Source organism: Mus pahari, chromosome 2 (assembly GCF_900095145.1).
Source record: "Mus pahari chromosome 2, PAHARI_EIJ_v1.1, whole genome shotgun sequence".
In the NCBI taxonomy this organism is placed as follows: Eukaryota; Metazoa; Chordata; class Mammalia; order Rodentia; family Muridae; genus Mus; species Mus pahari.
In genome coordinates this window covers 47,973,501-47,989,250 of record NC_034591.1, presented here as the reverse complement: position 1 = coordinate 47,989,250, position 15,750 = coordinate 47,973,501, and the positions used below count along the sequence as shown (strand labels likewise).

The window sequence follows — 15,750 nt, the reverse complement described above, 5'->3', positions numbered from 1 at the left end:
AGGGGAGGGGAGGGGAGGGGAGGGGAGGGGAGGGGAGGGGAAAGAAGAATGAGGCTGCATATTTTGAATGTCAGACCTCACAATTAGTATCACAAGTTTTAGGAAAAAGTTCATCAAATTTAGAGTTACAGAAATTAAGAGCTTTTTGTCAAAAACAAGAATGCTCTCTAGATTTTTAGTTTAAGTAAAAATTTGCACTCTCGGTACAGATTAGCAAGGAAAAGGTCTGTGATGGTTTGAATGACAAAAGTCACATAGTCTCAGGCATTTGAATGTTTGGTCCCAGTTGGAGTGGTTTGGATAGTTTTAGGAGGTGTGGCCTTGTTGGATTAAGTGTGGCACTGGGGCAGGCTTTGAGAGTTTAAAGACTCCTTGAACTCTGTTTCCTGCTTGTGCATGTCATTCAAGATGGGAGCTCCCAGCTGGCTACTCCTGCTGCCACGCCTGCAGCTTCCTGGTCATAAGTGACTCTCATCCCTCTGGAACTAGAAACTTACAAACTCTTGTATAAAAATGTCACTGATCATGGTATTTTATCACAGCAATAATAAAATTAACTAATATGAGGACTGAGCCAGATACAGTAGAGACGCCTGTAACATCACTTGGGGGACTGGGCAGATGAGCGCTAATCTAAACATTTGGAGAAAAGCAGAGAGAAATTTGCTGTTAATTTACTACAAAACTGTATTTTCTTTTTTTCCTAAGATTTTCTATTCCTGTTCCAGAACCTTAGGTGTTGTCTGCTATCTAAAGGGAAAAGGAAAAAAAGCGTTTTCATTAACATTAGACCAGCATCCACATGGCAGCTCACAACCACCTATAATTCCAGTCCCAAGGAACTGAATGTTCTCTTCTTGCCTCTAAGGGCACCAGGCATGTATGTGATGCACAAACATGCCTGCAAGCAAAACATCCATACACATAAAACAAGTAATTAAAAATAAACAGTGGGAAAAAGGAAGAATCTTTATTACAAAACCAGCCACATATTGCAAATGCTAATCTTTTGGTTCTAACTGCAATGACCATGACCATAGAATGAAGGGACAGAAAAATGACCCCATCATCTTTTAACAGATGCTAAAGAATAAATGACCAAGGTGATGCTGCTCAGAAAGCCTCTGCAGGAGATTACAGATCAGTGATATGTCGTATTCATCAGAAATGCAGATCCTCCCGCTGCGCCAGACCTAAAGAATCAGAATCTGCATTTTAACAGGATCCCCAGGTGACAAGCATGAACAATGAAGTTTGAGGCTAATTCCCACCCTAACTCTCTGCCCTGGTAAGTCTTGAGCAAACAGAGCTCTGTTTTCTCAGAGATGCCTTCCCAAGTCTGAAGCTCTACACTCCTCACCCATGGACCTCAAGACAACATGGAATCATCCTGTAACTTCTTCTTCTGGGCTGCCAGGGCAAAGGACTGTGTCAACCTTATTCACCATGGTAGGCTCAGAGCACAGAATAAGATCAAATAAACTAAGCTTTTTTTATTGTTAATATTATATTCCATACTGGACTCAAGAAAGCAAGAACAAAAACCATTAAGACATGATTGTACTTAAACAGTTCATAATTTTACAGGATTTTTGCCAGGGGCTAAAAAACCCTAAGAGGGAAGTAACACTCATACCTGCTTCTCCAGCTTCTCCATCAAATAACATGAAGCACAATGTTCTCTAAAGCCCCCCACTCCCTCAGCATGAAGGGAAGGAATGTAGCTGTCCACTTTTGGATCCTCCATCCCCAGGGGATCCCCTTACCCAGCTCTCGCCTTGCATGTGTTCTATCCCTCCCCCCGCCTCCAACCACTGCACCTTTGTTCCACATCACTTCATTCTCCCCCAGGAAGTTCATGTTATTCTTAGCACTGCTCTCTCCAGCTGCTTCCCTCAGTGCTCTCATCAGATGCCGGATTTCCCTTGTTACCTCCCTCAAGAATGTCTTGGCTAACTCATTTCTAACCACTCAATTGATTTATTTCCTGTGAGCTGTCAAGTCTACTCTATTTTCAACAGAAACCACTCAAATCTATATCCCTGACCACTTTGAAGAATCTCCTAATTAACTGTTCAATATTCAATTGTCTTCCCACTTTCTTCAGTCATTTTCCATGTCTGAAGGGAATTGGTATCTGAGCAAATGCTATCATCTCTACTCTAATTATATTCCCCATGATTTCTGTATTTGTTCTTGATTAGTAGACAAGAATCTCTCAGATCTACAACCCAAAGCTTATATTCAAATACTATGGTGATAAAAGTGTATCTAAATGTCTAAACTGACAGCAAAAAAGAGTAACAGTGTTTATTTTAACTTTGCAGCTCACTGAGAAGCCTAAGTGGATGGGCACAGAACACAATGGATGGGGGATACTCTGAGGAAAAGGAACAAGCAAGCTTAGGCCACCACCAATGAAGCAGGATCAGTCTCCCATAAACTCACATCCCAACCCCACCTTTCCACCCTTAGACTTAAACACAAAATTTAGCCTATTGCTCATACTGTAACACAATACAGACTCTTTAGGGTTTTGTTTTTGTTTTTAAGATTTATTCTTATTTTATGTATATGAGTGTTTTGCCTGCATGTATGCCTGTGTACCATATGCATGCTTGATGGCCTTAGAGGCCAAATTGTGTCACATATCCCCTGGACTAGAGTTACAGACACTTGTGCATACTTGAAATTGAACCCACTGGAAGAACTACAGAGCTCTTAAACCACTGCCCAATCTTGCTGCTCGCCTCCCAGGCTACTTAGAATAGAGCCTTATCATTGTCTCAGGATATGGCCAGATCCCATGAAAGACAAATTAATAAGGACCACACCTTTCAACTAACCTAAGGGAATGGTGCTGATTATTAAATTCTACGAATAAATGAATTAAGTGGCTGGAAACATAACTCAGTGGGTAAGCCCTAGTGGTCAGCAAGTGTAGCTGTACACACTTGGAAGGATTAGGAGTCCAAAGTTATACTTGGCTAGACTGGGCTACATGAGAATCTACCTTTAAAATGTTACTAGAAGCCGAGTGGCACATGCCTTTAATCCCAGAATTTGGGAGGCAGAGGCAAGAGGATCTCTGAATTTGAAGCCAGCCTGGTCTACAGAGTGAGTTCCAGGACAGCCAGGGCTACAAAGAGAAACCATGTCTCAAAAAAAAAAAAAAAAAAATGTTAGTAGACTGTCTACTGTGCAAGTAGGTAGACCAGAGTTTAGATCCCAACACCAATGTAAAAAGCCAGGTGTGGAGAGATGATAGCTCAGTGATTAGGATCACTGGCTGCTCTTCCATTACACACACCTGTGTTAAATTCTAGCATCCACATGGCAGCTCACAACCATCTACAATCCCAGTCTTAAGGAACTGGATGCTCTCTTCTCACTTCTGAGGGCACTAGGCATGAATGAGGTACACAAAATACATGCAGGAAAGACATACATCCATATAAAATAAATAACTAAATATAAACAAAAACTAAAACGCCAGAAATAATACCTCTGCAAACCTAGATTCCAAGGCTCTCAGGCATCTCTTAATTTCTCAGTCACAGCACTGCCCTCATCCTGCCCCTGAGCAAAATACTGCATCAGTGTGACTGAATGGGGGTAGAGTTGTGCGCCACTTGTACCACATACAGCCAAATGAACAGACCAGAGACACCGAATATGATAGAGAAATCAAAGTCCATGCATTTACTGTTCTTGTTTCTGTAAAGTTGTGTGCACTAAAGGACATTAGATTACTGAACATAATATTCAATGAATCATCTCAAGAACACCAAATGCTTATTTTTGCTTTATGTGCAGGGTTCATAATACAATAAAAGAAGAAATACATCAACTTATACCTTATCTACAAAAGCTTAATCTTGAGGTTATTTGAAAACATTCCCTATTTGAAATGCTGAGCGTCAACTTTAGATTTCAAAATAAAGTATAAACCACAAACCTACCATAGACCTGACAGTCTTTTAATGATGAATTAGCATGTCATCCCAGGATTTTTCTTACTCTTAAGTCCAAGGCAGAGTGTCAGAAAGGAATAAAAGTACAAATCCCTTGCCATTTAACACCGTTCCTGGCTTCTCCCACAGACATGCTGCTACTCAACTTTTTAAAAGAACTCCTAAGAATTCAATTAAAATTTTTATTCCACTACTCAGAGCTAGAATGCCTATGACTAATTATACAAAGGCAGGGCAGCCTTAACCTGTGCTGAACCTGTACCCTAGAGAGAGCTCATGGGAGGTCTAGAGAGATTCTAAAGCTCTCACCAGAGAGGAGTTTAACAAGGTAACTTAGCTTTTAAGTAACTGAAGCAGCCTCCTGGCCTCTGGGCTGTAAAAGGTCTCACCTGCCAAGAGCAATAATGCAAGTAATTACTGCACACAGAATAACAGATCCCAGTGGGACCCCAAGACCCAGGTTCTGGCCTCTACCTTGCAATATACATAGAGGAATAGCACACACTATTTTTCTCATTAAAGCCTAGGACAATTCCCTAATGGGTAAATAGATAAATTTTACTTGGCACAATGATTATGCCTTGGGTGGTTGCCCAAATAAAAATGTTGCTGGTATTAAGGCTATAGGACAATGAACCTCCTGGGACAGAATTCATGAGGTTGAACACTTGGCTGACATCACACGAGTGTATTTCAAGGACTGGAAGCAAAAGCTTTCTTGAAGCCTCTTCCTCTTTCCATTTCCTAATAACAAACTTCCAGCCACCCTTGGTCTTTAGATAAATAGCTCAGCTTTGCATGTGTCCTCTGAGTGCTCCCACTGTGCTTCACCTGCTCACCTGCCCTTTATCTTCTGTCCTTTACCTCTGTCAAGACATCTGTCCCTTACACCATCTTCTCTGGAAAGATATTTTCAAACCAACCAAAACTAACATGTGACTTTTCCCAACCCATTTTACTTCTAAGAAAACCATGGACATTTGAATTCACAAGTTCCTCTTTCCACTACAAACCACCAGTTAGCAGTAACTGCATGAGGCAGGCAGCAGAACCTCTCAAGCAAAGCTTTGGCCAGAATAACACAAAGCTGGGCTGTTGAGCCCACTCAACCCTCCTTCTATCAAGTCATCCCAGGAGACTCGGAGCCCACCTCTCTTGTCCATGCTGCTCTCTGGGAGCTACACCACCCACTCACTTTCCTGCACTCAGTCTCCCTGTGCTGACTACTGTTGCTCCCACCGCCCCCCCCCCCATCACTCATATCAGGCCAACAGACCATTACTAATAACCATGCCAAGACAAGGAAGCCTGGCAATCTTGCGTAGACTGAGATGGAAACTACAGTGTCTTTAACTAGTTCTGAAGCCAGGTACCATACCATTCTAATGTGAGCAGCATAGATTTCTGATGACTGAACATAGTTCTCTTCCCTTAAAGTTGGCAACAAAACCCAGCATGAGACTCAGCTACATAGCTAGTTCAAAACCAGGCTAGGCCACATGAAACCCTGTATCGAAAGTGGATAAGGGATTCTGGAGAGATGGCTCAGTAGTTAAGAGTGTTTGCTTATGCCCGCAAAGACGTTTAGCTCCGCATCCACATCAGAGAGCCTGTAACTCTATTTCCAAGGATATCTGACACCCTCTTCTGACCTCCAGGGCCCCAGCACACACATGCGCAGACCCACACATATCATAAAGATAAAATAAATCGCTTTCAAGAAGAAAACTTAGGGAAAAAAAATGATAGACAGGATATGGGGAAAGAACCCTTACCCACACCTGGTGGGACACTTGTGGAGCCATCTTGGATACCAGTATACAGGTTCTTCACAGCACCATATGACCAGAGATATACCACTCTTGATTACATGCCTAAATGACTCTAAGTCAACACACCACACAAACATTTGTACACTCACATTTATTGCTGCATTATTCTAAGAAATGGAACCAGTTTACCTATACATCCACAGATGAATGGCTAAGGAAAATGAATTATATACACAGTGGAATTTAATTCAGCCATAAAAAAATAATAAAATCATGACATCTGGAGGAAAGTGGATGGAATCAGAAATTATGTTAAGCAAAACAAGTCAGACTCAAAGACAAACAGCAAATGCTTTCTCTCATATTCTAAGTGTGTGTGTGTGTGTGTGTGTGTGTGTGTTAAGGTGAAAGTGCAGTAGTCACAGGACAACTTGCAGAATTCAGTTCTTTCTGTCATCATCTGGGACTTAGGGGTTGAACTCACGTCATCAAGCATGGCAACAAGAGCTGACACCTGCTGAGCCATCTTACAGGCCCCAAATTACAAGGATTTTAGGAGGATCATGTGAAGAAATATAGACAGTTATCTCTTATGTCACAATAATCACATACTTCCAAGAAAAGGAAAAAGCAGAGGACCTGTGTGCCTACCGGTGAGAACAGGGTAGATCTGATCTCCCTGCTGGTCACTGTAAGTTAGGAAGTCATAATTTTTCCTTGTCACAAAGTTCTCTACAGATAAAGTGGGTAACAGCAAAACTCCAAAAGGTCCACTTGACCTATAGGTACTGAAATATTAAAACATCCAAGATCATCAAGCAACTGACAAAGTAGTTACTAAGTCCCAGGTGTTGGCCCTGCCCTCCACAGTTGAGACAAAGAGAGGTTCTCAAGAATAAAGGCAGGTATGATGGCCACACCTTTGAGTCCAGCATTAAAGCAGAGGTAGATGATCTCTTGATTTCAAGGTTAGCCTGGTCTACAGAGCAAGTTCCTAAACAGCCAGGGAATACACAGAAAACCCGTCTCAAACAGGGAGGGAGGGAGGGAGGGAGGGAAGGAAGGATCGAGCTGGGACTACGGCTTGGTGGCAGAGTGCTTGCCCAGCAGGCATGAATGTGGGGGTTTGATCCCAAGCACTGCATAAACCATGAGTGGTTAGAGGAAACAAGACCCAAAGTTAACGGTTACCCTCAGTATAGCCTGGGATAAAAGATACCTCTGAAGGGGGTCGGGAAGAAAAATCAGAAGGGAAAAAAGGAGAGGGGACTTCCAGGTTCCAAGAACAGAAAGTGAGGAACTCAAAGTTCTCATATGGGTAAATGACACTAAGGAATTCTGTAGCAATAATGTGCCAGGGTACCGGTGCCAAGTGATAGGAAGATCTCAGGAATCTATGCAAATACAAAGAAGAGGCAGATGAGTGTTAAAGGGAGCATATGGCCTAAATCAGGCACATAAAACAACTTCTCAGCTGTCAGTGGTGACCCAGGAATCGGATCTCACAGGCAATGTGAATGGACCCTGATGAGAGCCCAATACTGAATTGATTAAAACCAATGCAGGATCCTGGGAGCCATCAAAACGAATGCCAAAAGAGAATTCTCTATCTTCCCTCATAAAATCCTGGCATACTCAACCCCACAAGTGTACTTCATCTACTACGTGCCCCACACCTTCCACTACATAAAACAGTTCGGAAGTTAAACAAATCCATGGGTTCCAGTCCTATCCCAAACTGGGCCTCTCAGAATCACACAGGAACGGCTGTGAGCACAGATCTCAGAATCACACAGGAACGGCTGTGAGCACAGATCTCAGAATCACACAGGAACGGCTGTGAGCACAGATTCTCAGGACTCTCCCAGATGTTCATTCAATGGCTCGCCCAGGTGCTCTCCCCACAATGACCTGGTTAGAAAACCAGGATTTACTTTCTCGAAGTTTTTCTATTTAAAAACAAAAACTGAAATCCATCAAGGTGGCACCCATCCATAATCCAAGAGACTAGGACTAGACAGACTGGAGAACGTAGTGAGAATAAGTAAATAAACATATACACAGTAAGAATACTGAAACTGAAAAGAAACCATTACAGGAAGTACTAGGATTAGACAGCTGAAAGTGGGTTGGAAATGTACCTCAAGGCAGGCATTCCTAGCCAACATGTGACTTCAGAGTCAATCCCAAGGATAAGAAAAAAAATAGAATAAGATAATTCCTATTCATACAATTAAAGTAGAAAATGTCCAGAAAAGTCAGCGCTGACCTCCAGGCAGAAGCGCAGCACTCAGAGTCCCTCAGCTAAGACTTAGAACAAAGCAGGCTCTCCTGAGTTACTGCTCAAGCTCCCACTTCTCCTTACCTTCACAAATCAAGGCCTACTGCTCCAGGAAAATGGGAAGGCATTCAGAAATAGATGGGGGATAAATGGATACAGCCCATGCAGAAGCAACCATTCACACCTGTTATCCTGATTACTGAACAGCCAGCCCCTCCGTCCCTCTACCCAATCTCTAGCCACACTACCTTCTAATCATACAGTCTAGTCTAATTCACATTCTTTAATCTTCCATTCTAAAAAGCTGTATTTCAACTAATCCACCTCCAAAAGAGTTGTTGTTGTTGTTGGTGGTGGTGGTGGTGGTGGTGGTGGTGGTGGTGGTTATAGAAAAAGCAGACAACAGAAAGCATGCTTCTTGTGGGATAAGCACAATTCAGAGTCAAGCCTGCCATAAGGCATTCTATTTCCCAGCTTTGTTTCAGTGTGCCTGAAGAAAATATAACTGCTTCTGGTATAATCACAGCTTTACGGGACTAGAAGATGTGTAAAACAATGAGTCACTCTAGAGGTAAGTTGAGTCTAAAGTCTTACCCAAGAACATCATTCACAAGAAAAAACAAAACAAATTCGTGCAGGTCGAAGCTTTGGTCTCCTGGCTCGCAGGCCAATGAGCTCTCCTCCCTCTCCGCGCCCCCCCCCTCACATTTTTTAAATGGCACCTGAAAATGAAACCAAAACGTCATTAAGTTTCCTACAAGTTGCCTAACTGCCTAATTTAAAACATAAAAGCCAACTGAAGCCACTGTTCATTTTTGAATCACTAAAACTAAGTGAGAAAAACACATTAACTATCATATTAAGGCTCACTGACAGTAAGTGAGATCCCACAACTCTCCATCTGCATCCAACGCTCACAGACTGTGATTCAGCATCAGTTTCTGCTGTAAAAACAAAAAGCATATGTCAATCTCCCAAGAGAGGAAGTAGCAACAGAAATTGGGTATGTACCCATCTCCTGCATCCACTCAGTAAGACCTGAGGAAAACATGCAGCCCCTGGGGTCCAGCCCTGGGATTCCAGCACTCAGCAGGCTGAGGAAGAAGAGTCACAAGTTTGAGGTCAACCTGGGTCATGCCACATGACTTATTCCCAAGGAGGGGAAAAAAACAAAAACAAAAATCACCTTGCTAGCTAGCCTGTGCTATGAAGCGAGTGTACACCAGAACACACAGAACCCCCTATGTAATTTTTAAAAATCAAGACAATTTTCTCTTTTGAACGTTCAGGTGTAAACTAAAATAGCCTCATATCATATCATGTAAGCTAGCATATCAACTTCATTGAGTCATTTGTCCAGTTATCACAAGCACTTGGCACTGGCCTCCAAAGCCTAAACCTAGCCAACCTAATGAGCCCAGCTATGCTCCAGCCAGCTCCAGCCCAGCCCACAGCACCAGCCCAGCCCACAGCACCACCACCCACAGCACCACCACCCACAGCACCACCCCCTGGCCCCCACCATTAGTTTGAGCTGAGGCATGCTACTGTGCTCTTTGCTGACATTAACAGCACAAGCTTACTAGGTTAAAGAGTCCTGAAAGCAACCCATAGCAGCATTCAACACCATGAAAAACCAACGCTAACTAAACAGCAGTGACAGACACTACTAAGCTCTTGCTGAACCTGCTTAGAATACGCACACTGACAGTTACAGACACTGTTTAAGTCTTAACTGAGTCTGCGTTGGCTTTTATTTCCATCCATATACACACCACAGGAAGACTTGGAAATACAGGACTAAATCATAAGACGTCAGAAAAGCCTGACTCTTGGTCCTAAAAGAAACAAACACATAACTAAGACAAAGATATTTTCTGTCAGCCACTCATTCCATACATTTATTCAGTAGCATATCAAGTTACTGATCTCACCAGGATACCAGAGCAATGACTACCCCTACTGACTGTTCCTTTATCATCCTTAAACACATGTCATGTTAAATCCACACCATCTGCGTGGATACTGAACTTAAAGACACTGAAGAACTACTATCAAAACACTGAAGAACAGGGGCTGGTGAGATGGCTCAGTGGGTAAGAGCACCGACTGCTCTTCCAAAGGTCCCGAGTTCAAATCCCAGCAACCATATGGTGGCTCACAACCATTCGTAACAAGATCTGATGCCCTCTTCTGGAGTGTCTGAAGTCAGCTACAGTGTACTTACATATAATAAATAAATAAAATCTTAAAAAAAAAAAAAAAACACTGAAGAACAATGATCAGTGGAAACCCCACGGGCTCTGCACTTGTCATTCCCCCTACTGGAAACACTTCCCTCTGGTTGGCTCTTTGATGTCCACATCTCAGTGCAAACGCCAACTGAGAGAATTCTTTCCGAAACGCACTACTTAAAGGAATCAGTCCTCTCTTGCTCCCCATCACTCTGTTCTGGTCCACTATGTGAATTCACTCTCCTCTCTTCCCATGCCCACTTATTCCAGTCTTTACTGACTGCTCCATGTGCCACAGGATAGGCACTCAATGGCCAGACTGAGCTTGACGAGCAGTAGATGTGCAATAAATAGCAGCTCAACAGAAGAACTATCACAAAGCCCGGCACAGGAGCACACGCCCACATCCCAGCTCTCAGAAGACTAAAGCAGGACTGCCACAAGTTTGAGGCCAGCTTGGTCACCATAGTGCTTCACAGTGAGATCTGTCTCAGGGAAAAAAAAAAAGGAAATATGATTATTTCTTATTCTATTTATTTAGTTACATGGCAGCACTACTGCCAGCAAAACTGGAACCAGATGGGTGCTTTGTTTTCACTCAAAGATTTCAGCAAGTGTTCAAGACACAAGAATAACTTTGTGTTCCTTTACTCATCTTGATTGAAAGCTTCCTGCACAACTTCTCTCCAGGGAAGTCGATCTTATTCTATGTCTGTTCCTATGGCCCCTCTAAGAGATTGTTCTACAGCTTCCTTACACTTTTGAATGGTATTTTAAGTAGCTTAGGCTACTTAAACATTTTGTTTGTCACTACATAAAATTAAGCACACACAGAAAGAAGAAAATCAAAAGCTGGCTGTGTAGCACAGGCCTGTAATCCCAGCACTAGGGAGGCGGGGGTGGGGGTGGGGGGCAGGAGGACTGTAGTCTGAGGTGAAAGGGGTTTGAAGACAGCCTGCACATGAGACTCTTGTCTTAAAAAAAAGAAAGGAAGGAAAAAACCAAGCAACCTACCAACATAAACTGACTACTCTGTCCTCGCTCAGACCTCAAAAGGACACCCTCTTAGCTCAGAGAGCTAAAATACACCTACGTATAACAAACTGAACTATAGGAAGAATCTCCTACAGCTTACACTTCAAAGAAATTCCCACAAAGCTACCAGGGAGGAACTTTATCCTTTACAAATTGGCAGCATGACTCCTATGGCTATAGAAAACTATGGTCACTCACTCTGCCTTTTAGGTGTCACTTTGTCTTAGTCAACACTGAGAAAGAGTTGATGTATAAAACCAAGAAGACTGACAAAGGGTTCTTTCCTCTTAAGAGGGAGTAAGTGTGGGACAATTCAACCTTTAGGCCTTCCACACCAAAAGCACAATAAGGTAAACCATGTCTGCTGGCAACAGGCACAGAAGGCTGAAGAATGTGCCTCATCTACAGTTGTAAAAGCCAAGCTGTCATGTGAGCCTGTCAGGAGATACCCAAAATACCAAATTTCATAGAAAAGTGGAAAGCCACAGAAGGTACTGTCCCCAATACATAAAGGAAACTTGGTCAGTAAAGCCAGAGAAAATAGCCTTTTCTAGGCAGCCACCAAATGGGGTGATAGAATGTCACCTACGCAACAACAGTACACAACATTCTGTCATAGCTAAAGGGAAATCCAGTGAAGCAGTCAAAGAAAACCAGAGTTGAGAGCATCAGGGGTTTCAAGAATAAGATCTGACTTGACAGAGACATTTAATTACCCAAGCTGTATTTTACCCACCTGCATCTTCGCTGATCTTATTCCAACTCAAAACACAGAAATCTATGTTCATTTTTTTCCCTCAACCTGAGAATTTTTTATTAACAAGACTGTTCCAAAATGCTTGTGTCACTTATTGCCCACTTCCTCCTTAAGGATACCCCAGAATAAACTCTCCCCCAATCTAGACAGCACACACAGCCACTGGCATAACAGCCACTGTTCTAAGTGCTAGTTTAAGAGTCTTTTAAACTTAGATCTCAGAGACCAGAAGAAATAGACTATAGCCCCACAACACCAGAGAACGGGGGGGGGGGGGGGAGTCAGAGGGGGGAGAGAAAACTATTCCTTCTCACTGCAAAGTCTCCACCTTCAACCATTTCTGACCCTCAGATCAACCCAGTCCACAGGAAGATGAATGCTCCCACTCAAAAGCACATCTTTGCTTATTCGGTGTTCCAATTTCTGCATCCTTCCAAATGGCAAAAGAAAGCAACACCTGCTTTCTAACTTATCAACCTGCTTCTTGCTCTCTTTCCTGCAAAAAGCTCCACCCTCCTGTGCAGATTTCTCACAAAGCAATTCCTAAACACCACTGGAAATGATTACTCTCCAGGAAAATACAACTTAGTGGAAGAGCTTCAGGAAGCAATTTGCCATTGGTCAATTCTTCATTCCAGTCAAGGCTCCTAAGCCTGGCACAAATCTGCTGCTGGGAACTCACCCACCCAGCCCCTGCAATGTGGTCAGGTCGTGTGGCAGTCCATGCCTGATACAAACTGCTCAAATCACTGACTCTTAAAGACCATACAACAAAACATCCCTATGTACACAGCAACCATAAGCTCCAAATGAAGTCACACAACCACAACAGCAGCAACCAACAAGTCATGGAACAGCATCTAATCTTTTCTCAACTCAATTACAGTCAGCTTTACTTGTAATTTGTGGTCATACATCACTGGCCCCACCCTTTATGCCAGAAAGTCATACCCCGGAGTCATAGACTCAGAGGCCTCACAGCATGGTTTACACTGGCGTGTGTGGGGGCAGACAGCCCTGGGTTCAAGTTTCAGCTCTACTTCTTCTTACTAATAAAGAGGTACCTGTCTGGGTAAGTTAGCCTATCAAAACCTCAGCTTAGACATCACTTTCTAGATGAGATAATACGGAGAGAGAACCCAGTTGAAGATGTGACAGTGACACATCCTCAGGGGATGTCATCTGTGAAAAGGAAGTCACCTCAGAGAACCTAGATACCCTGGAGGCTTCCTGTAGCCTTCATCCTGCAAAAGAGAGACCTTTAAACAAAAGTCAAGCCCTAGCAAGGAAACTAAAACAAAACAAAACAACAACAACAACAACAACAAAAATGACTGCAGGTCACTAACACCACACCAGACAGCTAAGTGATACTCTGTTCCTATAATGAAGAGAAGACTGGTACCAATGAAAAGGGTAATGAAAAAGGAAACAGTTAAGGAAAATTCTTTCAAGAGTCAAAATTTTAGCGAGAAAACATGGACCTTGGAAACTCCCTACTCATTGAATCTAATGAATTCTGACTGTCTAGATATAAATAGGAAGGCAAAAGGGCAATATTGAATATCTCAAGAATCTCACACACAGCGGCAGAATACTTATGTTCAAGAGTGTGCATGTGGAGCAGGGGAGATGGCTCAGCGGTTAAGAGCACTGACTGCTCTTCAGAGGTCCTAAGTTCAAATCCCAGAAACCACATGGTGGCTCACAACCATCTGTAATGGGATCCAATGCCCTCTTCTGGTGTGTCTGAAGAGAGTGACAGCGTGATCACATTAAATAAATAAATAAATAAATGAATAAATGATGTCCATGTGTGTGCATGTTAGGGAACCTGTGCCTCAACACCCATGCAGAGGGCCAAAGATGTTGGCGCACAGGAGAACATCGGTATTGGTGTCTTCCTCTACTGCTCTTCACCCACTTGAGAAAGGTCTCTCTCAATGCACCTAAAGCTTGGTATTTTTAGCTAGGCCGGCAGAACAGCAAACGCACAGGGTCCACCAGTCTATGCCACATGCGGCACAAAGGTTCCAAGCAGTGGAACAGCCACGTCCAGCTTGAATGTGTGGACTGAAGATGCAAACCCGGGTCCTCAGGACCGAGCAGCAAGCACCTATATCCACTGAGCCATCTCCCAGGCTCCCCCTGCAGAGCATATTAATCCTGAGAAAGACAACGGGGACAGCAAAACCAAAAATGTCTTAAAAACTGGCTCTCTGGGGAAACCATCTTCCACTCTGGAGAGAAAAGTCGTCAGAGTTACAGTATAAAAAGCAATCTAAAAGATCGCAGCCATCTCAATCAGAAAATTCTGTTAACAAAGGAGAGATGTCAGACCTCAAGACGTGGGAGGGAAAAAAAGGAGAAACAATATAAGAAATAGAACAGAACGTATGCTACAAAGTTAGTGTGGAAGTGGAGGTGAGGGAACTCAAAGTTGAGAATGGAGAAAGCAAAGGTACATAAGTGAGCAGGATCTATATTAAGAGCAGGATCTATATTCTCTACACAGGGAATCAGAACACCTGGACTCTAGTTATTGGCTCCAATCCAAACCGCCATGTGCCCTTAAGGCAAGTTACTTACTCTCTTTAAAAACAGGCTCCTGGTCCTTAAGAAGTGAAGAAATGCTACTTAATATAAGATCCCTGCCAGGCTAAATTTTTTATTTAAAAGTATACAAAAATCAGGAGCTTCCAGGCCTAGAAACTAGACGCAGAGATAAAAGGGGGAAAGAGTTGAGAAAACTTTGGGTGAATAAGTGCGTCAGTGGACAGAGAGAAGCTTCGTGACAGCCAAGCACTCTTGGGGTTCCAGGAAAAGATGCCGGGATCTAGAGAAACTGCGAACTAATCGGCATATGTCAAAATGGACAGAAAGAGGGGGATGGGAGTAACTATCCGTGAACTATCTCCGTTAAGGAACCGGTAATAAAGCTGCTTCTGGTAAACAGCCAGGGACTCCGAAAGCCGCGACCCACGAAAATCACTGCAACCGAATCATGGACAGGTTGCCCGGGAGGCAAAAGTCAAGATAAGTTCGTTCTCGGGTTCTGCCTGGTGAAGATTCGGAGAGTAGGTGGAGAGTGAGGAAGGGGCAGAGGAAAAGCAGGCTGACGAGAGAGAAAGAAGTCAATGCCTGGCTCCTGCTCCAAGGCAGCAGAGGGGTCCGGGTCCAGGGTCCCGCTCTCACCATCTTGACGATGCCCCGCTGCACGGTGGGGACCGCGGGTCCCCCGGAGGAGCCGCTGCTCTGCGCGGAGGAGGCCATGTGTGGAGCTGGAAAGACAGCGAGTGGGGCGGCCGGCCGGACTGGAAGTGTCAGGGTGGGTGTCGGCGCTTGCAGCGACAAGGAGCAGGCGGGCGGCAGGCTACCGTCGGTGGGATGGACAGAAGCGCCAGGCGCACACTAGAACACCAGCGGGACTGGGAGCAAAAGAGGAGACGCGATCTCCGCCGCCGCCACACGTTCTACTCGCCGCGCAAGCGTGCCAGAGCGCCACCGCCCTCTAGCCAATTAGCGTCCAGAACCCGCTGGCACTCAAGCCAATAGGCACTCTGTCTATGAAGCTCCGCCCTTTGGTCCCAAAACGGGTGCGGAGCTCCAGGAAGCGCTGAAAGAGCTGATTTGCGGTGACGGGATGGTTTGGGGGCGGGACTTCCGGGGAAGTCTGAGAAGGTGCTGTCGGGAGGTG

General features: G+C 44.0%; 1 protein-coding gene across 1 annotated transcript in view; it reads right to left on the bottom strand.

Annotated features, from left to right (window-relative positions):
• The window catches only part of Snd1 (staphylococcal nuclease and tudor domain containing 1), a 405,547-nt gene extending 389,999 nt beyond the window's left edge, over positions 1 to 15,548 (bottom strand). Inside the window, exon 1 of the mRNA XM_021191040.2 lies at positions 15,249 to 15,548. Coding sequence (XP_021046699.1) covers positions 15,249 to 15,326 — 78 coding nt within the window. The 5' untranslated portion in view covers positions 15,327 to 15,548. The remainder of the gene's footprint in view (positions 1 to 15,248) is intronic.
• Positions 15,549 to 15,750: the final 202 nt, after the last annotated feature.